At 33.2% G+C, this 25,318-nt stretch overlaps 5 protein-coding genes across 6 annotated transcripts in view; 2 read left to right on the top strand and 3 right to left on the bottom strand.

Moving 5' to 3' along the window:
• Positions 1-355, bottom strand: part of LOC105345285 (zinc finger CCCH domain-containing protein 18) — a 16,545-nt gene extending 16,190 nt beyond the window's left edge. Inside the window, exon 1 of one of the 2 annotated variants that reach the window (XM_011453385.4) lies at positions 213-355. The gene's annotated coding sequence lies outside the window, so the exon portion shown is untranslated. The remainder of the gene's footprint in view (positions 1-212) is intronic. The other variant, XM_011453387.4, reaches the window with a different exon arrangement.
• On the top strand, positions 336-12,872 carry LOC105345286 (beta-catenin-like protein 1). The gene is made up of 15 exons (XM_011453388.4): positions 336-498; positions 2,746-2,916; positions 3,246-3,352; positions 3,477-3,616; positions 3,889-3,986; positions 4,269-4,362; positions 4,973-5,064; positions 5,712-5,784; positions 9,197-9,255; positions 9,422-9,570; positions 9,721-9,899; positions 10,232-10,329; positions 10,628-10,846; positions 11,587-11,659; positions 12,720-12,872. The coding sequence occupies exons 1-15, from the start codon at positions 469-471 to the stop codon at positions 12,809-12,811; spliced, it is 1,674 nt and encodes a 557-aa protein (XP_011451690.3). The 5' UTR covers positions 336-468; the 3' UTR covers positions 12,812-12,872.
• Positions 12,838-16,023, bottom strand: LOC105345287 (chromosome transmission fidelity protein 8 homolog). The gene is made up of 3 exons (XM_011453389.4): positions 15,922-16,023; positions 14,120-14,240; positions 12,838-13,308 (listed from the first exon to the last, which is right to left on the bottom strand). The coding sequence occupies exons 1-3, from the start codon at positions 15,942-15,944 to the stop codon at positions 13,081-13,083; spliced, it is 372 nt and encodes a 123-aa protein (XP_011451691.2). The 5' UTR covers positions 15,945-16,023; the 3' UTR covers positions 12,838-13,080.
• LOC105345284 (lysine-specific demethylase 8) lies at positions 16,004-17,971 on the top strand. Its single transcript, XM_011453384.4, has 2 exons — positions 16,004-16,194; positions 16,344-17,971. The coding sequence occupies exons 1-2, from the start codon at positions 16,192-16,194 to the stop codon at positions 17,607-17,609; spliced, it is 1,269 nt and encodes a 422-aa protein (XP_011451686.3). The 5' UTR covers positions 16,004-16,191; the 3' UTR covers positions 17,610-17,971.
• Positions 17,972-19,415: 1,444 nt separating this feature from the next.
• Positions 19,416-25,210, bottom strand: LOC105327151 (ciliary microtubule inner protein 1). Its single transcript, XM_011427462.4, has 3 exons — positions 24,968-25,210; positions 21,976-22,057; positions 19,416-20,324 (listed from the first exon to the last, which is right to left on the bottom strand). The coding sequence occupies exons 1-3, from the start codon at positions 25,036-25,038 to the stop codon at positions 20,064-20,066; spliced, it is 414 nt and encodes a 137-aa protein (XP_011425764.1). The 5' UTR covers positions 25,039-25,210; the 3' UTR covers positions 19,416-20,063.
• Between the last annotated feature and the right edge of the window lie 108 nt (positions 25,211-25,318).

Consider the following 25,318-nt stretch of genomic DNA (forward strand, 5'->3'; position numbering starts at 1 on the left):
ATGTATACGGAATATCTGTCAATGATTTACATACGGATGTTTGGAATCCAACAAGATCACAAACAAATATGAAACTTAATCATTGTTATTGCTCAAATTATATCAGGGACGTATATTCTCATGTAATATATACGGCCCTATTCATTGATAATCTAAAAATTCTAAAACAATGTGCTATACAACGTAAACATTATTCACCCTAATTTTCTTACCTAGAATTCGATGGAAAGGGAAAAGGATCGTGGATATCTAATCTTTCTTTGTTCAAGATTCGTGTCTTATCTTTATTTTGCTTTATTATAAGTGAAAGTTGAGAAATAAACGTTAATTTTCTACAAATTGACCGACTCTATAGACGTCGCCATTTATATTTTTGGATTGGTCAATTGACGTCACGTGTAAGTAATTATCGATACCTCTCTAAAGTTTTCTTCAGATGCGATGGATTAATCAAAAGAATAATTCAAAATGGACGTCGGGGAGCTACTTTCTTTTCAGGTAACACGCTTATGTGTAAATTATTTGGGATTTTTGAAATATCATAGCAAGAATGTTATGCATATACTCTATTTCTAGATGTTAATTACATGGAAGGTCGATGGTTTGAAGTTTGGTTGATCATATTCATCAAGATGTGAAAACTTGAAATATTCACTCGAATTTTCTCAATGAGGCATCACCACTCATATATAACAATAGCTGCAGAACTGAAGTTCTACCGGAATTTTAGTTGACTGACCGTAGAACTACAGTTCCATCAATACAAAAATGTATATCTTTTGCTAACAAAATGTTGCGCACGGTTTTGAACCTATTCTAATTTAGAAATATAGGCCTATATTGTGTGAAAATTTTAATACTGTACCAAAAAAGTTCCTGAGACATTTTACTTTGCATGCATAACCTTACTTGCCTCTAAATATCTTTTAAACACTCTTGCAAACCTGGTAATCAGGTAAAAAGAACTGTGGTGGTTTGCTTACTGATAATAATGATGAACTGAGTGAATTAAAATACTTTGTTTTCGAGGTCGGTTAGGTGTTTAGGAAATGTTTGGGGCAAATCAAGTGGTGAATTTGTAGTAAAATCTCTCAGGAATGTTTTTTTTGTGTGAAAATATGTATAGATAATATTCCTGTTCAGTTTAAGTATGTAATATTAACCTAGAAAGAATAATCTTACCGTGACCAGGCTACGCTCAGGTCACAGCAAGAATTCATCCCATATACTTGCAATGTAGCAGCCGCGAAGCAGATCAGCTATTTTAAGTCTGTTAAAAATAATCTGCAGGGGAAAAACACATTTTATACATTACAAACCTTTTTGAACATGCATATGTAGTTTAGTCCACAAAATATCCATTGAATGAGTTGTACCAAGGCATTTTGTTGAAATACGCGTTTGAATTTGCCTGCCATTTTGTCAGAAATCGCACTCGGAATGTCTCGGATTGTATCCTTAACATGACACCCATAAACAGCGAATTTTCAAACGTGATGATAAAAGTGGCAGCGATTTCGTGGCAAAAACAGTTAATGTGGTAAAAAGGGATTATAAAAAAGCAACATTGTAGGTATTTGAAACCAATCATATGAAAAGATACAGTGCAATATCATTTTTTTAATTGCTACGAAGCGAGTATATGGGACGAATTCTATTGTTAAACCGGGTCCGTTGGACATTTGTCATTTTAACGATAGAACATTCTATCTAATATTAACCATGCGTAAGTTTTTGTATGCAGTAAATTTATTATGCCCCCCTTCGAAGATTTGGTATACAGGTTTATCATGATAATATCTAGGTCAAGTTCGATATTGGGTACAATCGAGCAATTTTCAACAGAGCTATGGCCCTTGGACGTTGAAAAATTCCAGTTATTTGCAGTTTCCGCTCATTTTCTTTGCAGAGGATGAACATATTGAAATGAAATTTGGTATACATATTTAAATGATATCTAGGTCAAGTTTAATTTTGGGTATGAAAGAGCAATTTTCGACAGAGTTATGCCCCTTGGACTTAGACAAATTCCAAATATTCACAGTTAATGTTCATTTTCTTTGTGGATGTTCCAAGGGAGGGGGCATAAGTGTTTCACAAACATCTCTTGTTTTTATGGAAATGTACAGCTGTCAACCCAAATTTCCCGTAAAGATTTTGGAAAAGTCACTGCATAATGGGACACTAAGTAAATAATGAAAGTTTTCGATCAGATCAACATGATCGCCAAATCTGTCTGCACTTCATTAGGCCTTAAAGTGTTAAGTCCAACATGAGATAAGCATGCTTTGATCCCAACAAATTGTTAAACATACAGTGACCACATAACGTGCCAATAGGGGCTGATTATGTAATGGCAAAGAACTGGCAAGAACCTTTTTTGGTGCAAGAGACACTGGGTAAATATTCTAATATGTGAAAATTAAATCAAGAAACAGAGATTTTGACAGAATAAGTGTTTATACACACATCTCTCATAACATGAGATATTAGAAGACATACCTATTTGGTATCAAGAAATATGCTCTGAAAATGGGTTAAAAATTTGTTCCAATGTATAATGCACTTTTGATCATATTTTGTCTAATGAGATATTAAGGTTGAGAGTGATGTATGACCGTCCAGAAACCTGGATTCAGTTCCACTTATAGTCTAAACTTAGATTAAAATTAACAGAGATGTGCTGTAGTGCCTGATGAGGTAAGAATAAATTGCATTGTACATAATGATGATGTTTGATTTTAGCCAGAAAAACCACAGCCCACAGGAAAAGGCAAAAAGAGATTCCATGATGATGATGCTTCAGATCAAGTCACTGATAAAAGAAGGAGAGGCCAAGTATCATTTTCTGAGGACTCCAAGATCAGTGAGGAAGAGAGAGAGAAGATTCTTCAGCTGGTAGAAACAGAGACCAGTGTATGCTTCACTTTATATAATATACTGAAAAACTGCACCCTTCTGATATACAACATGCATAGAGGATTTATTTGATTTTCTTTTATTCATTTATAACTCAAAATTGTCATTGTTGAATGAATTGATGAATGTTTATGGAAAAAGACAACCAGCCCCAATATGAAAAGTTGTCTTCCTTATGATAACATTTTATTGCATTGTAAATTTATTTGTTATCATAATAATGTTTACTTAAAACAGTAAAAGTGTAAATGCATGCTAATCTATGACATTTTATATATATTTATCTTGCATGCCATTTTTATGCGATTTTCTGTATTGTTACATAGGCAGAAACTCTGGATGAAACCAGTCTCAAAAAGATGCTCTTAAATTTTGAAAAAAAAGTCTACAAAAACCAAGAGCAGAGAATTAAATACCCAGATCTCCCTGAGAAGTGTGTACATCGGATATATACAAATTTTGTGTTTAAAATAAGAAAAAATTCAAAATTCTTCATATGTATTATGACAGAAATAATATTTCGGGTCTTTTGAAGTGCTCTGGCTGTCTCTTTACAGGTTTATGGAATCAGAAATCGAATTAAATGAAATCATACAGGAAATGCACATGATAGCCACTGTTCCTGAGCTGTATCATATTCTGGTGGACCTGAACACTGTGCAATCCTTACTTCAACTCCTCTCCCATGAAAACACAGATATCCTTTTCAAACCTCTAAGAAATATTTTAATAAGGAGCATGTAACAAAACCTTAGTTGTAAAGATGATTTTTAAAACCCATTTTTGCTTGTCATTTCCCATTGTGGGTACCAGTATTTTGTTTTGTCTTATGCAGTTTCCTTATTTTTATCCTCTCTCAACTTGTTTTGTAGGTGGTGGTGGTGGTTTTCGGGGAAAAGGGAGGGGGAGATAAGGATGGAAAGAAGAGAAACAGTTCTTAAAATTAATTTTCCTTAGTTACAAGTATACATATCTCAATAGCAGTTGTGGATTTGATACAAGAAATGACAGATGTGGACACATTGAATGAAAATGATGAGGCAGCTACAGCATTTACAGATGTTATGGTGAGAATAAAATCTAAATCAACAAAGTAAGATCAAACCAGATACAACTAAATGATAAGAAGAAGCCAATTATCCTTCATTTATCTAATTGTAAAGCAAAAAAAGGGGGGGGGGGTCATTTTATTGGTACCTCATATAGCCTGGTCTTGTTAACCCAATTTCACTTTAAGCCTGCATAATGAATTATTTGGGTTAAAATAGTGTGTTCCATGAAGGAAGGTAGTACGTATTTACTACAAGTTAACATAATTTGATTATTGACTGTTTTTCCTCCTTTTGCAGGTTGATGGACAGATTGTAGCAATACTGGTTCAGAATATGGAAAGGCTCGATGAAAACAATAAGGAGGAGGCAGATGGTGTCCACAACACTTTAGGTAATATTTTAAAATTTGCTTTAATTGTGAAGGATCATGAGAATATTGACATGCTGTCCATGCGCAGATGATAATTTCTATCGGACCAAGGGTATTGGGTCCTGTACTCTCCCCCATGAAAAGAGTGGATAGCCAAGATGAGTGTCTCAACATAGAACTTACTGTGTTAACTTGGACAGCCCACAAAAAATCTGACCACCAATTATTAATGGTTCACCATCAGTCTGTTTGCTTCGGTGAAAATGAATTCCTTCCAATCCTCAAAGAAAACTAGTAAACATTCTAGATTTGAAATAAAAACACAATTCGGCGTATCTTTTAGAACAGGCAAGAGTCTTTTAACATGACAGTTTCGTAAGGTAAAGGAAAAACATGCATTTACCACTAAGTTATCTTTCTTAACACTTGGGGAATGAAGCTCGTATGATGTAAAATTTTGTGCTAATCACAAGTTTCTTTGTAGGCATACATATACATAAGTAAACAATTATGCTATTTACACAACTTTTACAATTTCTATAATAATGCAAACCCAGAAGCATATCTGTTCTTGATTGCATAATTCTGTTGTTTAGATTTTGGACAACAATTTTTTTTTTTATTCTTTAAGCAATAATTGAGAATTTACTGGAGTATCGCCCTGAAATGTCATCAGATGCAGCTCAGCAGGGGTTACTGCAGTGGTTACTGAGAAGAATAAAGGTAATACTTGATGTAATATCAGTACTTCATGTATTTTCAGTATCAGTAGGTTATATCTATTTCCACATGCATGCAAATGCCCCTTGATACCATATTGACTGTAACTGAAATGTGTATTGCAATCATGGTATGATGGGACACATAGTGGTAAATATTATTATGGAGTGGACGATGGTATGTCATATCATGGTTTGATGGTTATCAGAATTACTCTGATTGGCTTTAAGTTGCATTGAAAAAACCCCACAAATACTCTAAATAGAAAGGAAACCACACAGATCACAATCTGATACTTCATAAAAGACAATGTAATTCATTTTTAATGAGCATAGAATTATTTTAATTTCAAAATTGAAAAAATTTAAAAACATGTGATATATTCTTTAAACAATAGTGGGTAGAGGAAGATATCAAATAGATTTTAGGATTATGATTATGGAAATGTGAATTTATACAAAAAGATCATAGTTGTCCTATTGAGACCTCCTACAATGTAAACAGTAAGCAAACTGATACGGTGACATAAAGACTGTTTTACCACAGTGAGGTATAGGTGTGTGCAAACCTACTCATTATAAACATCAGATGTCGAACCCAGTCATTTCTGAAGGATGTTGATTATTTGATTGCCTTCTCTTTATTTACAGGCAAAAATGCCATTTGATGCCAATAAACTGTATGCCAGTGAAATTTTAGCCATATTATTACAGAACAGTGATGGTAAGAGAAAAAATTATTAACAAGGCTAGATGGTCATGGCCATTTTTAACTGGGTTTTCGATAGGAAAAATCCGGTTATTGAAATGGTGATAATGACTGGTGTGTGGCTGCCAAACGGGTATTTTTTTCGCATAATATTGCATATAGGGTAACCCTAGTATGGATAATTTCTTGTAAAGTTTTCAAGATAGGAAGCTGTTGTTTTGCAGATCAATTGTACATACAAGGGTTGTTAGAAAAGTTTGCAAACAAGTTCAATTGTGAGCGGATTATTTGCATGATACCAGCGAAACTTTTTTGTATTAAACTTGACGTAATTTCTTATAAATATGTAAAGATTTGTTTTTTTTAAGATGCACTATAAAAAATGTACAGCTTATTTATTATGATAAGGTATGCTTCACGGAGCATGTCAGCTTTTGATATTTTCATATTTTGTATGCATTTCTACCTATTAATAAAATGTACTGTTTAAACTAATAAAAATATACGATATTTCATATAACATTAAAATAACCATCAGGTCATTTTTGGAAAGTTTCAATTTAATTAGAATTTCTGACAATATTATTCCAAATATGGACGACTCGCGCCTGAAAGTTTTAAGATTTTCGGACCTAAATGATCTATGATATGACTCAAAAGACATTATACAAAATCTTGACAAATAACGGTGTTAAGGTGCATTTTATGAATGGGTTAAAAAGTGCGTGGAACTAGAAGGTGTTTACTTTGAAAATGCGTGACAGGTGTGCAGTGCAGTTGTTTGACATTACATGATGTTGTGGAAATATGAAATGGCGCTCCGTAAATCTAAATCATACATGCTGAAAATCGCTGTATATTTTGAACAACTTATCAAATCATTTGATTTTTTGCATACTTATTTTCAATTGACGCATTTAATAAGACATACGTCATCCTACAAAGTAAACAGTAATTTTTCCATAAATCACTTTGTCTGCGAATATTCTAACAACCCTCATATACCATAGGTGTGCATATTACTTGAATTTAATTTTTGATAATTTATTGAAAAAAAAATCACCTGTTGGACTTAGTTTTTAGCTCACCGAGACGAAGTCAGGGGAGCTTATGGCAGAGGGTTACTTTATCTTAGTTATTACTGGTCCTAACTTCACCAAACTTGCATTGATGGTGCGTCTTATGATACTGATGAGTTATGATGCACCTGACAGGCATGAATGCTGAATCTGAGCCATAGGTTTCGGATGCTGGAGGAGGTGAAGGTTTTTGGAGCTGGTTAAAGTTTTTGGAGCAGGTGTCCTCTGATGATTATATCTTAATTATTACTGGTCCTAACTTCACCAAACTTGCATGAATGGTGGATCTTATGATACTTATGCACCTAACAGTCTTGAATGCTGAATCTGAGTGATAAGTTTTGGATGCTGGGGAAGATTAAGGTTTTTAGAGCTGGTTAAAGTTTTAGAAGCGGTTGCTCTCTGATGATTACCGGTATATCTTAGTTATTACTGGTCCTAACTTCACTAAACTTGCATGGATGATGCGTCTTATGATACTGATGCACCAATGATGAATCTGAGCCATAGATTTCGGATGCTGGAGAGGTTTAGTATTTTTGGAACAGGTCACAATTTTTTATAGATAATAGCTTGCATAGTTGATATAACTATAATATAAATGAATCGTAGAGGTAGCTTCAGATGCAGAGCCTGATCTCCATTATCAAGGATGCTAAAAAAATCTACCTCACTCAAACCTGCTTGATAGATGTGTTTGTTGTTAAAAGATTTAACATGATTCCTATGATATAGTATTGTATGATATGATACACTATTGTTTAATATGATACAATATTATATCATATGTTGTATTGTAAAAAGTTATATGATACGATATGATATTGTATCAATTTTTTTTTTATATTTTATGATATGATGTGATATTGTTTCATGATATTGTTATGTATTGTATTGTATATTATGATACAATGGTGTATAATATATATTTTATAGGATAGGGCTGGGACGATACTGTACTTGGCTGATTCGGTACATATTACGATACATGAGATGCAATACGATACATATCATAATACATTGCAACGAAATGAAAACATGAAAAGGGTTTAAGATTTATTCAATCTGTCAATGTATTACCTTATGTCCACAGTTATTTTATTATATTTAAAATGAGCGTTGCACAATTTACAAATTACTTTAGTCTCGGATACACTACTTTTTCAAAAAAAAGTAATCCAAAAGTTTTCCACACTCCAGATTTAGCTTTCTAACAGTTTTACGACAACTTTACTAGGTTTACGGCCATTTTTGTACTTTCAAATTAGGCGCCCGGACTAAAAATAGCTATTATATTTTTGGAAAATAAAAAAAAAGGATGCTTAGGTATCGTTGTATTAATGGTAAATGTATCGATCCAAATATCGTCAAAATAAATACTGTGATGCACCAGTGCATTGGTAGATCGTCCCATCCCTAATATTGTATCATTAGTATATTATTTTATCACATGATATTGTTACATATGATATTGCAATATACAATATTGTATCATATGATATGATATTGTACTATATGATATGGTATCAATCGATATTGTGTAATTTGATATTCGTTTATTATATCACATGAAATTGTATAATATGATAATGTTATATATTTTATTGTCTCATATGATACATTTTGTATAAAATGATATTGTATTATATAATATTTTACTATATCACATGACATTGTAAATGATATGATATAATATTGTATCTAATATGATACAGTATCATACAATACAAAATCATACTATATTATACAATATGATATCATGATATACAATATTGTGATGTTTTATTTGATATGATATTGTGTCATATAATACTATATTGTATCAAATATTATGTATTATGATATTGTGTTATGTGATCAAATTCAATAATGTAAAACACTATACAATGTCATATCATGTGTTACACTATCATATCTCATCATTATTTATTACGGTATTTTATTGTATTATTAATATGATATATATTGAAAGTATGATAGGATGCAGGATTTGTAATTTATATTATTGTATTGATAAACATTGTATCTTACAATACCATATGAAATGAACATAATTATGATTATCATACAATTTTTAACAGATGATATACGATATTGTGTCAAAACAGTATCCATGAATATCCAAGATCATAAAGTATGATTTTCATATAATATGATAAAGGTGGTCTCATAAAGGTGATGCCTCATAAAGGTGATGCCTCGTCTCAGTGAGCTTTGTAATCTGTGATTACCTATGTTTTTGTTTAAGTAAGATTAAACATAAAAATCTTATCAAGTTAACTTGGCATTACAAAATGCATTGCTTGCTGTTAATCTATTTTATAATGTTGTTTTTGTTTTTAAATCAGATAACAGACTGCTTCTTGGAGATTTAGATGGAATTGATGTTTTATTACAACAGTTAGCGGTAAAAATCTAATTTACATCAGTGTTTGTAATAACATCAATATTGATCTACATCATTATCTGTACACCTATATAAAACTTTAAACAAGCATACAGACACCACCCAGCTGAATTCAGTTTGTTATTTACCGGTAATGTATATGATATTAAATGAATACATTTTGTAGGCATACAAAAGACATGACCCCAACACCAAGGAAGAAATTGAGATGATGGAGAATCTCTTCAACTCTTTGTGTTCATGCTTAATGCGCTCAGAAAATCGCAGCAAGTTCCTTCGAGGGGAGGGGCTACAGCTGATGAATCTCATGTTAAGGTGAGAAAAAATCTTTTAAAATTGGACATATTCATTGAATTGTACTGTGGAATCGAAAAATAACCTTTCTTCCAGTTATCGTTGAATTGATGTTTCCAAATTCAGGTGTCTATTAGATGAAAATGACAATATTTTTATTTTAAACTTTAGGGAAAAGAAGATGTCCAGAAACAGTGCAATAAAAGTGTTGAACCATGCCATGACTGGTCAGGAAGGGTCAGACAACAGTCAGAAATTTGTTGATATTCTTGGGCTCAGAACCATATTTCCTTTGTTCATGAAAACACCAACTAAAGGAAGAGCAGGTCCATCACCTGCAGAACTAGAAGGTACATGCATAAAATGTGACAAAGAAATACCATTAATTAAACATTGAATCTCATTGTGGATTGAACTCTTATCTGTGAAAGAGCACTTAAAAACTGTTGATCTATTGAAATTCTTTTTTGCTCTCCCTTTAAAACTAGAAGATAAGAGAAAATAAGAAATTGGTCAAATTATTAAAAATTTCTGCATTTGAAACTGATTTACTGTAATTGTGAATAAATGTATCACATATCAGTTATGGAAGCATGTAATGATCAAAATTATTAGATTCTATATGTAATTGCTTTCTTCCTTTTGGAATTTTGAAAGAGTTTTAGTGTTTTTTATATTTCAGAACATATCACCAATATCATTGCCTCCTTGTTGAGGAATTGTCAAGCCACACAACGACAGAGACTCATCAGTAAATTCACAGAAAACGATCATGAAAAGGTGGGTAATTGAAGTAAAACTAGGACTGTTTGCAAGTTAGTTGATACTCATTATCATGGGTTTAAAGGTAAGTGTGTTTATTGAAGGTACGTGTAGAAAATATATAAATGATTGAAGACCTGTGACAAGGAGAGGTTATGTTTTTTAGGTCAAAAAAATTATTTTCCCATGAAAGCAACTGAGATTTCTCTTCATTCATAAAAATAAATAGCAAAGCATATGATATTTATCTTGTCAAATGCTCGTTGAGTTTCTGTTGTTTAGTTCATTTTTGGTTCTTTTGAATAATTTTTTTTAGGTTGAACGGTTATTAGAGTTGCATTTCAAATACCTGGACAAGGTGAGACTTATAGACACGGAAATAGAACAAGAGAAACAGCGCCTGAAGAGGAGGGGAGAAGACATGGATGAGGACCTGGAAGACGAGTTCTACATCCGGCGACTGGACGCTGGACTGTTCACCCTCCAGCTGGTCGACTACGTGATGCTGGAGATTAGTGCCACAGGGGCCTCTACAGTACGTCACTAATAGAGATGTCTCCCACCCTAAAACATCTTGGGCTAAATTCCATTTTAGAAATTCCCCATTGCCTATTATTTTGATATCTTTAATCCTGTTAATCTAAAACTAAATACAATGTACTAGTGTTCTGACTGGGTAACTGTGAACCCAATTATGCATGGAACACAGTACTAATACATGTATATATACAAAGAAGAGGAGCACCTATTACTGTCATTTCAACTGCAGCATTACATGCATACTGTATACAGGGAAATATTCGCCCCCGTTTTATTTTTGCCCCTTTCGCCCTCGTTGTCAGAGGGCGAATTTAAAACTGCAAATTCTATGTTGCAAATAATATTTCTGTTAACACAACTGCATCTGGGCGAATTCAAGATGGGGCGAAAAAGCTTGCAAGGGTAAAAGGGCGAAAATTACACACAGGGCGAAAATAACCCTGTATACAGTAGTCTAAACTAGACTTCCAAAAATTTTTTTAAAATTTGAAATCGGTAATGAGCCAAATTAGATTCTTTATACATGTAAATATTGTTTTAGTCTTTAATCTATTTCTATTATCTTTAAACTTCTGTCAAACTCATGTACGTGTATAATACAAGATGAGGACGACAGTCTGAACTTGAATTCATTGTTTAAGGTTAACATTGGTCCGTTACATTTTTCACTATGCTAATGCAATGTGACCCAGCTTGGAAGGAAAAATAGCTAACAGTTGCATCTTGTTATTGTAGATAAAACAAAGAATAATGCAGATTTTAAATATGAGGGGAGGATCCGTCAAATCCATTAGGAGTATCATGAGGGGTAAGTTGAACCCTTTTTATAATAGACATTTAAAAGGACCCACATGTGCTTGAGAACAAGACTGAACATCCATACAAAATATGATTAAGCAACATACATGTATTCACCATACTTCAAAACTTAATATATACAGTATAATGAGTATTTTCTGCAGTTGTTTATTTTCTGCAGTATTTTGCTGGTTTGAAAAATGTGCAGAAATAAAAATCACAAAATATTCTTAAATTATTCACAAAATCAACCGGTTGTATTCTCAAATGGTCAGTATGCTACTAAGTAGTCTGTATTCGGTAATTACCTGTGATGAACTTGTGATATCATTTCAGTTCAATGTCATTTGTGTGGAAATACTCATTAAATTCACATTTAATTATTATAAAGAACTTATATTTTAGTACATGTATATGTATCTCCAAAAATACACACTCAAAAGTAACAAAATCATCCGACATGATTTATTTCTCAGGTTATACATATTGATCTGCATGTGCAGATAATGTATTCCAAGAGCATGTATGAAATTCATTTTCATGAATCTAATTCAAAACAGCAACAATCTTAGTAATAATATCCCTATTCTTCTAGGATAAACAATCATATAAGAATTGTACCGATTAAGTATCCTCAATATGATCGGTCAAGTCAAATAATTGATATCGAAGGTTCAAGTCAGTCAAAACATAAATGTATAATTTGATTACGAGTCAAAAGAAGTAAAAAAAAAAGATTCAAATTAATCACCATTTGTAAATATTTGTGCGAATTTTTAAACAACAGAACATTGTTAAACATTGACCATGCGACAATTACTATTTCAATTATCAATTAATACGTTCGATACAATGTATTGGGATAATACGTTAAATGTTAAAATTCAATTTTTGAGTTCTAATAGCAGAAATTGGAAACGCAGAGTATAATTTGATACCTTCTAGGGTCTTAACTGCAAAAATTTTATGCGACAGAAAATAACTGTTATACGGCATGTATTTATAACTAAAAACCATCCTGTTTGACTTCATAAAGTTTCAAGTTGTATGAAATGTTTATTTTGTTTCAGAGTATGCCGGTAATATTGGTGATGCCAAAGACCCAGAGGCCAGAGAAAAAGAACAGGATAGAATAATGCAGTTAGTGGACAAGTTTTTGTGAACAAAATCAACACCTTCAGCATTAAACTAATTTTAACAATGGGTTGACTGTTAGCAAAATTCAACAAAATGTGTTGTGTTGGAACAAACTAAATGTTCTGTTGTTTTGTGTACATTTTAATAGCTCGTAGACTAACAGCAAAGTTGCATCCTGATCAAGTGTGGTGAAAAATGCAGTCATGATTGCACTTTTATTGATTCAGAATTGTACATTCATACATAAATGTCTATAATTGAATATGAAAAATAAAAAAAAAATATGAGAATCTATCACAGTTTTTTGGGTATATTAGCAATTATTGGTTTGGGTCTCTGTTTGAAGAGTAACTTTTTCTTGATGAGTGCCTTCACAACATAGTTCACACTTGTATTTTTATCAGTGTCCCTGTCTGTGGCAGTTTCAGAAGATTCGTCTTTCACAATAACAGCAAAGGGCTTTTCCATATCCACAATTTTACCATACAGAATATGATGCCCAATGATGAGTATGGGAACATTCTACAAAGCAGAAACAACATTACAAGTTATTATCAGAAAATAAAAAATGGTCACATTTGGTACCATTATAGCTATATAATTATGTACGGTAAACAAACTGAAAAAAATATAACAAAAGATGAATGAAAAATATGCCAGCACAATGAGAATCTATATAAAACCAAGAAAGGAAACAGGAACAGTATTTGAGTGCAATCTTCGAGATTTTAATAACTTCATTACTTGTCATTTTCAATATGGGAATAAGATTCAAAACCACAGAAGCACACAAAGTCTATTAAAAATAACAACAAAAGAGCCTCTTTTTTTATACTTAGCTTACTTAAGTTGCTTCTTTTGTTAAGACCAAAAATTAAAACCATATCATAAAGCAATTTTTTTTTACAGAAAATAATGACTAATTTTAGTTATTTACAAAATTTTGCCAAACTATTGACAGATTCTCACACCACAACAAACTGACACCGGAAATCTAGCTGCAGATCTGAAGCTCACTGGTCAGCAATCCAAACTTATTTCAGACCAATGAGCTACAGGTCCGCAGCTACTAGAATTGAAATAATGTTTTTGGCAACCAAAGTCATATTCCACTTTTAGAACATAAAACATAAAAACAAAATAACTTTATAATGCAATAAAGAACAATACAGAAATGTTATTCATGAATAAAAAATTGTATATCACTATAAATTAAATTAAATTTTCAATTCAGTAGTACTGTTTTGAAACTCAAGTTTATTATAATTAATTATTCAACAGTTCAACAATAATTGGCAACGGTAACGTTCCAAATTTCACAGTTGGTTTGTACCTGTTTCGTAAAATGAAGGTCTCCTACAAACTTCCCTCCAAGAGGAACAGGTTGTCTGGTTTCTAAACTTCCTTGAAGATCAACTATTGCCCACTCTGGGCACTGGTTTGGGCTGTCTGGTCTTGGAAAAAAGTTTATTTCAAAATACATACAATTTTACTTTGATCATCCATAGCGAGTTAGACTGTGTTAAACAAAGCTGCAGTGGCACAATACACAGCTAGTGCCAAAAATATATCAAATTGCTATGTATTTAAAGCTGAACACCGCTCGTGAATAGGCATCGTCACACAGATACCTGGTATATAAACCCTTCGATTTCGTTACACCCGATTGCACACCTGAACCTCGTGGCCGACATGTAGTATTCCTTTCGTGGTCTTTAGATTTTATGAATTTTTTTCTTATCTTATGTTCATTTTCTGTTCGTAAATAATGCATTGACCAATTTATTTGATGTTAGTATTCTCCTGGCTTCAAAAAGTGCGGAAAATTTGATAATTTCATCGCGACCGGGTAACACGGCGAGGCAAAATGTACGTCCACATAGGTGAGACCTCTACAGCGAAGTACTTTGAACTGTTTAGAGGTCTGTCCCTTATATAAGGGTTGTAGGGACAGCAGTGATTAAAGAGAAATATAGAGGACAGTGCTTATTTACGAGCGGTGTTCAGCTTTAAGGAATCATTCTTTGAGTATTATGAGGTGATCAAATCCGGTCAGGAGTGATCAAATCCGATAAAGCCCAAACAGCTTTATGATAGATTTGATCATGCCCAACCTTAATTGATCACCTCATAATATTTAAAGAATGATTATTACTTAGATAATAGAATGATGTGTATATAGACTCAGTAATGCCATGCTTCTACTAGCACCATCATCGCAAACCATGGTTTTGAGTACACAAGCTTCCTCGATGTGAATCATGCATGGTTTCCGACAATGACTAGCACTAGTCCTATTGCATTGGCGCTTAACAAAATAACCCATGTGGAGTGGAATAAAGAGTCTCGAGTGAGATTTCTAAGGAGATACTGGGTTAGAAACCTCAAAGAAAAGGGGAAGAATATAAGAGAAGAGGAGGAATGACCACAACTAAACTTGAACTCAGGACCTTCAGTTTAAAAACCAATGCTCTACTGACTGAGCAAAAGGTTAACCCACTACTCTGTCCCAAGATATCATCTATTCACATATTGCTTAATTACTCGATATTTGCATATTCCTTAGGATCCAAACAATGTTCAATAAAAGTATGAAAAATTTCCAAGATTCCTCCTTCGAAATGACCCTCTTGCTTATCAGGTTTCAATCATGGCTAAAAAATGAGGTGTCTACTGGGATTTTAACAGACCCAGTTGATAACGTTGAAAAATTCTTCGTATTATTCCGAGTGACTCTGAATAGAGAAAAAATGTCAACTTTCCCCATTATAAATCTCCGTGGCAATACTGAGCCTATACATGTGAATACACATCTATCATACTTAATCAGTTAATATATTTAAGTCTTCGAGTATTATGAGGCTATCAATTACGGTCCATGTGATGATATCCAATAAAGCACGAAGGACTTAATGAAAGATTAAATGTCAGATCACCGTATTTGATCACCTCATGGCCTCATATAGTAAATATTTAAAGAATGATTCCCCATTGTTTTTTATCTTCAGCAACTATACGATTGATATTGAAATGTTATTGATGAAATGCATTGAACTACACATTACAAAATCGAATCGCAATGAACTAGTGTTATAACAAAAACACTGGAAGATGTAAATATAGACTTTTACTTACAATGATACTAGAACTTGCACCATTATGAATTTTCCCGCTTTTATAATTATTTTTCTTGGATAATGAACCCGATTTTATAAAGGCACAAAAAGCAAATTATATATATACTCTCCGTGCAGGTAATCTGATCGAATAGAGTGCATTTGCATTTTAAACTGAGTGCTGAAAATGAATTTCTGCTGATTAATCAATACATTTACATGTAGCTTTATGCTATTGTATAACGGTCTACTTTCATTTTCGACTTGACTCCGTTTTGAACACATTAGCATGGTAGGTAAATTCTCTCTCTCTCTCTCTCTCTCTCTCTCTCTCTCTCTCTCTCTCTCTCTCTCTCTCTCTCTCAAGTGTTATCGGTTTATTAATTCTGTAGCAATTCATTGAAAAGAAAAATTGACATTATTTTACTTTTTATTTTTAAGAGCACAAATTCAAAAACATTGTTATGCATACTCCCAAACTGCAAGGAAGGTTTACTGAAAGGGATAAAGAACAGGCAGTTTTTAGATGATGTACTGCTGGAAATGTTTAATGACTGTTGCACAGCATTTTATATTGGAGATTTTGTTTCTGCCAAGGAGCTGTGTAAACCTGTGTTAGATTATACTTGGGAGAAATTAAACACTGGATACTGGAAAGATGTGGATGTTAACTGGAGATATATGTATACATTAGGGTCAGCTGTTTTGAGCATCTGCAAATATATTACTGAGACCAAATCTGACATGGATGAGGATTTGTACAGAGATATAACAAAGACAATTGATACAGGGATTTTGATGGGGGCACCTGTCTTTGATAATGTTCTTGACCGGTTGATGCATGCATTTAGTGATATCTATAAGAACTCTGTAAAGTCGGTGACAGTCAACAAAAGAAAGTTAATAGACGAGGACAAACATATAGATGCAAAGATTAAAAAAGCTTTTCCCTCTGCAGTTGGAAGTGAAAAAATTATTATCAACAGTGATAAGGCGATCAAAAGGTGCTATCGTCCTTCTCTGGAAACTTTTAAACATCAGTATTTGGATAATCATACAGCTGTGATTTTGACTGGATTGATGGATCACTGGCCAGCAGTCAATGGATCCAAATCCTGGAGTCTAGATAGGATCCGGTCCTTGGCTGGACATCGCTTAGTTCCAGTAGAAATAGGTTCCAAGTACACAGAAGAGAACTGGACCCAGAGTCTGATGACAGTAAGTGAATTCATTGAAAAGTTCATTAACAATTCTTCTGGGTGCACTTCAACCGGATATCTGGCACAGCACCAGCTATTTGATCAGATACCAGAGATGAGAGAGGATATCATTATACCAGATTATTGTTGCTTGGGGTCAGAGGATGAGGTTGACATTAATGCTTGGTTTGGTCCCCAAGGAACTGTGTCCCCATTACACCAGGACCCAAAAGAAAACTTTCTAACACAAGTATTTGGGGAGAAGTATATTCGCCTTTACTCTACAGATTTCACAAAACATGTGTATCCCCATGAAACCATGCTACTGAAAAATACAAGTCAGGTGGACATTGAAAATCCCGACTTTGAAAGGTTTCCATTGTTTAGGAATGCTTCCTACTCAGAATGCATTCTCAAGGCAGGAGAAATGTTGTATATTCCCAAAGAGCACTGGCATTTTGTTAAATCTTTATCAGTTAGTTTTTCTGTGAGTTTTTGGTGGAAATAAATATTATTTTACACTGAAACATCCAACAGATTTGTGTAATTGTCATTGGTTGAAGCGAGCTTAAGGAGGCTCTGTGGTAACAGCCTTTTTAAAACAAAGTTGGTATGTGAAGAATACTTCAATACATTTGATAGAAATATTTTTAGAAAGAATACTTCAATACATTTGATAGAAAAATTTTCAGAAAGAATACCGGTACTTCAATACATAGAAATTTTTTTAGAAATATTTGTGTGAAATTCAGAGGAATCATCTCCTTATAGATGTTAGTCCCTGAAACAGTTTACAATATTATGAAAGAGTATGTATTTTTCATTCAATAATGATAAATTGTATAATAATAATAAATTGTAGACAAGTTTCACTACCTGTAACATATTAGCGGTATCTTTGATTCAAAAAGATTTTTTTAGCAAGAAAATACAAGTACTGATATTATGTTCAACCAAATACATTCTAGACTGTACTCTAAAGTTCTGTAATTTATTTTCATTTTTTTTCTACACAAACACCTAGAGAACAAACACTATGTAACTTGTGTCACTTAAATATTGAAGGTGAGTTTCATTTCATTTTGCAAAGTCTTTTTAGCTCACCTGAGCTAAAAGCTATCCGTAACAAACCCTTCTCGGAACTCTTCTGATTTTTTTCACTTCAGAATTAGGGAGAAATTTAAGGCAATGATCCATATGTCACAAAACATCGTCTGACATTATTCATGTGTTATTATATCTTCATTGGTTTAAGGCATGTTTTTGATATGAAATTACGAAGTATATAACAAATTTAATAATACATGCCATCGACCAATATCAGCTCTCGTGCCTTCGGCCCTCTGGCTGATATTGGCGTCTCGGGCTAATGCAGGGTGTAACATGGAAAAAGGTATATATTATTCTCTATATACAATCATTAATTTGATTAATAATCATTTTATCAATTAACACATCAGAAATATATTCGCCAAAAACTTCTAATTTTTCGTGGGAATATCGCGTCTCAATCGTATAATAATAATAATATTTAAGGCATTCTTTGGAGTATCGTATAAAAATCTTCCTCTATCTTACCTGCTTGTCACGTTTTGATTTCATTGCGTATGATTTTATTTATTTAATCAGCACAGAAATTATTAATATTTTATAATTACGCAATATCTGTAAGAAAAAAACATTTGAATTCAATAACCATGCAACAAGTTTGTGGAGGAACTATTTTTTCGTGAGATGGTTTTTAGACGAAAATGGGAGAAATCAAGCAATTTTATGGAATTTCAGAATCGTGTAGTTGATATTTATTGATACCTTTGTTTACTTTGTTTTAATTCGAAAAACTCATTTGATGTAGAGAAAGTAAAAAAAAGCGTTACTATGAATTAAACACATACACCTACCTAATCATTTTATAGATTTTAGTTAAAGCTAAATCAGTTATCTTTAGTATTATTTTAAAAAAATAAACATGTTACTTTGTTGAAGGGGTGCAAATTATGGACTTTTATAAAAAAAATATAGAAATTCCCTATTCTATGTACACGCTTATAATGAATTTTCTGGAGATATGTAAGCACAGGAATAAAACCATTTGAAGTTAATACACACAATATACTATAAATGCGTGATTGTCACTTGAAACACACTAGTGATAGGGTTGTGGCCATTTGTGGGCATAAGCCTCGGCTTATCCCCCGGGTTCTTTATTGCAAGAAAAGATTTTCAATTAGATCTAAAAAAAAAAATGTTTATTGGTATAGGGTTAGTGTATAAAAACCCAAAGTCTCAAAGTCAAGAACAAAAATAACACAACTGAATATCATATCAATGCATTTATTTATCTGTAATCATTTGTCTGAAAGACTGTGCAACTATTTCAAGTAACATTCAAGTAAGACGAAAATGCGTAAAATGCCGAGTATGTACATACATGAAAAAAGTTAATTTACTCGTTCTTTTCACTACAAACTAAATCTCCTCGGAAAGCTGCACACAGTGTCAACAACCACCACAATACTTCATAATACTGCATCTAATTTATAATTATCACTTTTATCATGTTACAAGTATAGATGATTCTTGTGCACATGATATTTGAAAACACAATGATCAATAGGGCCTGTATAATTCCAATTAAATCTGTCTTTATCATAAAGTTGTACATTTATTACCGGGTACATGCGACTTTTCCTTGGTTGGTTATTGCAGATAAGAGGAAAGTTGCAATATTTCTGTTTTTAATATAAGCAATGTGAATTTAAGTATTATTTATATCCTATTGCCAAACATCATCACTCTACTCCTGAGCAAACAATATCTTCAATCATATCAATGTAAAAACGCACACTTAAAAAAAAAAACAAGAAGTCAATGCAGGCATGAATAATACTGTTTCATAATCAAAATCAAAGTTCACTATGACTTGAAGTATTTAAGCGGGGGAGAGAGTTGAGCGAGTTCGTTAGATAATTCCTTCCATGGGCCAATTCAGTTGCTTAACAAGCCCCCCTTTGGGTTTGGCATATTTGCCGTACTTTTCCAGCTGGTGCGTCTTTTCGGCCGACCTCCAGCCGATAGCCTGGGCCGTGGTCTTTGGTACCGGCTTGTTGGACGGTTCGACGTGGATGTACTCCTCGATGGGCGTGACGGGTTTCACCTGCATTAAACTTTTTAAATCGGCTTTTTGGGATTCGTCCTTCTTTTGAAAGTCGTCTTTCACAAGCTGAAAATATCAACGATAGAAGGATTTTGATAAAAACTGCCATGATCATGCAAATAACTCTTGGAAAAACATATTTTTTAATTTGTTTGCGCCGGGGGCCACTTTTATAATCATGGTTTGACGTAAATAAATTGTCCCTTTCTAATATTGTTATTAACATTCCCTCTTTCTCTATCTTTCAAAAAACAACCTTCGCATGTCTAAAAAATTTCTGGGTCAAATTTGCTGTTCTCATATGTAGACAGTGTCAAAACAATATAGCAGTTGCTATACAGGGCTGAGGAAAACGCAGTTGTAGAATACTTTGGACACCAGAGAGACAAGCAGATTATAAACATGGATTACATCCAAAAACTCGTGTTATCTGTAAAATTACTCGTAGACGCGAAATATTAATTTTTAGAGAAGTAGATTTAATTTTTCATAAGTTATTGATGGTTATCAGGTTTTTATACCGCCTTATATTGGTAGAAATCTACCTTGAAATAAATTACGACGAAGGAAATCCACCCAGTAAAACGAAAGTTGTCACGAATTATCTTTATAAAAAATGTGACTATAATATTAACAAGCTTATCTTTTATATATATGCGAGATTTATTTGCTAAAATGATATATATGAAGTCAATCCCAATAAGTATCTTCTAGGCGCCGTTTTGGCCTCATGTGCGCTCTACGCTGTTTATTAGTTTGAGCACATTTTATGCTGAAGCCGCGTAGTCTGGGAAAGGCAAGACAGACCAGGGACGTATATACACGACTTGTCAATGTGTGCCATCTAACATCGGGTTACTAGTACATGTATGTTGAGTTTGCAAATGAGTATGTTGAATTTTATAAAGCTGGTCTGCTTTGCTGTTTTCAGTATGTTTTCAAAAACAGTTCTTCATTTAATAGTGCTGTACATCACGTCCCAATTAAACCAGTGATCTTTTCTTTCAAAGTTGAACCCGATCAAAAATCTAATGGTGATTCATGCGGGTATGAAGGTAACGCAGAAAAAAATACATAACCCGCATTTTGTGGGTTATTTTTTATTTAATAATCGCTTATTATATTTGTATATATTTAAATATTTCATTTAACAATTTATGAATTGATCGTAAGTTAAAATAACAAAATTAATGTTTATGTACATCAGTACGTTAGATAAAAGAAAAGCAAGACTATTTCGTACAGGCTGTGATTTTCAAATTCTTAGCTAGGTTGCTGAAGGTTAATTTGACAGATCAATAAACTGGACTGTAAGAACTGGATCTTGTAAATTTCAGTCCTGTCAGTTTCTAAAGACCTAAGAATAACAATCGGTTTTCTTAAAAATTAGAGGAGAAACTACTCGCCAGATCGTGAAGTTAGATTCCAAACCATAACGTAAAAAATATCCGAAAAATATCTTGGGACACATTGACCGACAAACAGACGGGAAGTTGAAGATCCCGTCGATACAAGGGCTCAACAAGATTACGTCCTCTGTACTTAGCATACATGCATATTGGACAAAGAATTCTTGTTGCTGCATGCATACCTTTTGTGTTTACGATAACATCTTTAAGATTAGAGCAGGCTATATATTTGCACATAGCTGAGACGCAACTTGAACTTAAACACACGTTACATAAATGTTTTAATAATAATGCCCATTGTTGCTTACATCTTCATATTTTGTTGTGAGGAAACCCCACTGGTTTGGCCAGGACTTTGAAGCCACTTCTTCATGGTGCACATGGTCTTTCCTATATTCATGAAATAGAAAGAAAAAGAAATTACATTTTCGAACAACTTTTTAAAAATAGCCTGTTGTGGAACTTTTTGTAGAACGGGATATGAATAAAATGCGTTCAGTATTAAAGCTAGTATTTTATACACGCAATAAAACCAGGATATTATTCGATATGACTTTGCAGAAACATATTGTAAATTTTGTACATTGTGCATAATCTCAAAAGTCAGCCAGTGAATCAAAACAACTAATACCACCCAACAAGTTCTTGCACTTCCATGTACATGTAATTAATATCCAGCCAATAAAAGTTGCTGGATTTGAAGGTGTGTCGTTTGAAATGTATTTGCATATTGTTCAATATTATAAAGTCTGTCGCCAACAACAAATATCCCATGGATGAGTGTTTGTACTGTGTGTATTTGAAATGTGTATAGACAGCTTTGATCATACAGCTGAAACTTTGCTTTTTGATTACCAATGAGCTACAAAGATTTTTAAGTGTTTTGTTTATTCATCACATGTGTTTCTATCTATAGGCTGTACGTTCCTCTACTTTCATTGTTTGTCAACATGTGTACATGTACTATTTCATTGAATGGTTTGAGTGAATACCCTAACAAAATTGTATTTCAGAAATTATTAACTTGAACCACTTAAATATAAATAAAGCAACTTCAAGATATTATAACATGATCGAGAAAGGTCAAGAACAATTTTATTGCTTTACATTTACATTCTACTATGTTTTTCCATTAAATTCAGTGGTGCCTCTAAAAGCAACACCTATTCACTGCGTATAAATTTACAAGTAATTTAAATAAGTAGTTCTCAAACAGGGATTTCTATGTTATCGGTGAAAAAAGACATTTTTATAAATGTTGTCAAAACACCATGTTTTACAGTTATTCTTAAAAAAATTGACTTTATTATTAAAAGCAAAATTTTAAGAGTTATTTTTCATGGATTATATTTTCATGCTCGTCGATCTCATCTCAACAGTCTTTTAGATAACCAGTTTAAACCGGTTTTATACACAGCTGTTCTTGCTGTTACTAATTTACTCCCTCCGTTATCTGCAATTTATATCGATTTATTTAAGTAAATGATTAATTTCATCAGTAAAGGAATGTAAATATAAGCATTAAATGATTTATTTTTGACGTCGTCGTGTCAATAACTGGCGTCAGGTGAGCAGACAAATTATCATAACGCGCGTTATTCAATTTGTCTGCTCACCTGACGCCAGTTATTGACACGACGACGTCAAAAATAAATCATTCAATGCTATAGCAATTGCATTACTGTAGGCCTATCATAAACATAAACAGACAATAATGCAGACGAATATTCAAATTTTAATGGCATTTGCTAAAAATTTCAACATAAAAGAGCTCAGTTCTGGGGTCAGCAAGAAAATACATGGATAGAAAATATAATTTTCATGGACGTTTCTGTGCATTATCTTGGACAAATCCACATGCACTTGGCGTTTCTTCGAACAGCATTTTCTAAATGATTCATGAATAACATGTTTTCAAGAATCCGTACGCTAACAAACACTGTCTGCCGTCCTCAAATTGTAGAAATTAAAATATGTCTAAAACAATCCCATCCTCCCTAAAACACAGTCGAGGAAATCCATTTTTTGTGTCCGAACGAAAATCAGATCCACGAGATATGCTCAAAAATTTGGATGACAACAGATAGTGCGTATTTTTACATCATTGTTGAAATTGAAGAAGTTTCAATTTGTTATTTATTCATGTACGTATGCCAGTTTTCCCATTACATAAGTTGTGTTGGAAACTCCATACCCCTTGAACATTTTAACTTTAATTCACTAAATCAATATAAACTTTCTAAATTCTCACAATAAAGTTATGAAAAAATTGCATAGGGACCCCCCTCCCCCAATCTAACAAAATGACCTAGGACCCTCTTCCCCTCGGAAAAATTAAAAATTCTGAATCCGCGCACAATTCAGTTTTATATTGATGATTTATAAAACGTCAGCTAATCAATTTTTTATCACGTTAAGACAATAAAACACTGCTGCGCCTAATGCCGTACACATGAATCGATCTTTTATTCCAAATGAAAATTTAGCCAATAAATTCTTTTAATCCAACGGTGCCGAACCCGTGCTTATAACCCGTTTCATGTCAACAAAGTTTATTATCCGTACCAATTTTGATAACCTGTCATGTTCAAGAGAAAAGCGAGGTTGTGTGTTAATCAAAGGAGGAAGATTAGACCAAGCATCTTCCATTATTCATGTAAAAAACAATAGCCCTTATTTGTTGGTTAGCAACCGCAAAGTGTAATCAAATCATAGAAAGTGGTTTGCTATGTACATGAGTATATTTGAACAAATATGGGCGGATTGAAACTTAAACATTCTGCGCCGGATTACTGTTTACCGTTATAAAATTCTTCATTTATAGGAAATTCTCTTTTTAAAAATACAGGCGTGTGTATTTAAACTTTAACGTGGGAGCAATCAAAACGTTATTTAATATTTCGTCAAATATCAATATGTAACCCAAATCGTTTTTGGAAATCTGTTTAAAAAACCAGACAGCTCAAGTTAAATGGATTCTTTAACTGTATTTATTAAGAACACAACGATTTAATCTTTCAATCCTTCGAACTTTTAAAGGCCTAACGCAGTGTTACACATATAAAACCTACATCAAATTAAAACACATTAATTAAATGAGCATACAATCTTACTGCTCAATGTTAATATCACGAACACCCTCCCCCCCCCCCCCAAAAAAAAAAAACCCAATAAAAACTGTCATGCATTCGTGGATTACAAGTACGGAAAATCAGAAAATCCAATAATCATAATATTTACTAAAAAGAAAAAGAATGATTTACTAATGAATATACTCGTCATATGAAAGAGGCCCCTTACCAAATTTGATCCTGGGCCACAAAATTACACCCAGCTAGCGCTCGTCCCGAGGGCGTCGGGTTAGCTGCCATCGTTCGGTTCTAAGAGACGGACCAATTTCCCATATGATATTACACCACACCGGTTATCCGTCAGTATGTTCCTACACCCACTTCCGTTCCTGGCTCTGTTTACGGTGTCCCTTAGTGATCGCTAGCTATTGTAATGCACACTTCCCAATCGGGCACACAGCTGTATATAAAACCATAAACTCCAATTAAAGGTACACTCTCAAATATATACACACGAGATAGATTTGGGTTGAACACTCTTTTTATCGCTCTTACTTTTAAAGCCCTTTGTTGAGATCGG

Source organism: Magallana gigas, chromosome 3, assembly GCF_963853765.1.
Source record: "Magallana gigas chromosome 3, xbMagGiga1.1, whole genome shotgun sequence".
Classification (NCBI taxonomy): domain Eukaryota; kingdom Metazoa; phylum Mollusca; class Bivalvia; order Ostreida; family Ostreidae; genus Magallana; species Magallana gigas.

What these genes read in the sequence shown, in the direction of transcription:
- LOC105327151 (XM_011427462.4), bottom strand. Translation starts at nt 25,038, where the DNA reads ATGGCAGCTAACCCGACGCCCTCGGGACGAGCGCTAGCTGGGTGTAAT. An exon ending in GTGGCCCAGGATCAAATTTG is followed by an intron (nt 22,058 to 24,967) that starts GTAAGGGGCCTC and finishes TCATGAATATAG; the next exon opens with GAAAGACCATGTGCACCATG. An exon ending in TCACAACAAAATATGAAGAT is followed by an intron (nt 20,325 to 21,975) that starts GTAAGCAACAAT and finishes TGATATTTTCAG; the next exon opens with CTTGTGAAAGACGACTTTCA.
- LOC105345286 (XM_011453388.4), top strand. Translation starts at nt 469, where the DNA reads ATGGACGTCGGGGAGCTACTTTCTTTTCAG. An exon ending in ATTATTACAGAACAGTGATG is followed by an intron (nt 5,785 to 9,196) that starts GTAAGAGAAAAA and finishes TTTTTAAATCAG; the next exon opens with ATAACAGACTGCTTCTTGGA. An exon ending in CTGATGAATCTCATGTTAAG is followed by an intron (nt 9,571 to 9,720) that starts GTGAGAAAAAAT and finishes TTTAAACTTTAG; the next exon opens with GGAAAAGAAGATGTCCAGAA.
- LOC105345287 (XM_011453389.4), bottom strand. Translation starts at nt 15,944, where the DNA reads ATGGTGCAAGTTCTAGTATCATT. An exon ending in GTGCAAGTTCTAGTATCATT is followed by an intron (nt 14,241 to 15,921) that starts GTAAGTAAAAGT and finishes CTTTTTTCCAAG; the next exon opens with ACCAGACAGCCCAAACCAGT. An exon ending in ACCTTCATTTTACGAAACAG is followed by an intron (nt 13,309 to 14,119) that starts GTACAAACCAAC and finishes TCTGCTTTGTAG; the next exon opens with AATGTTCCCATACTCATCAT.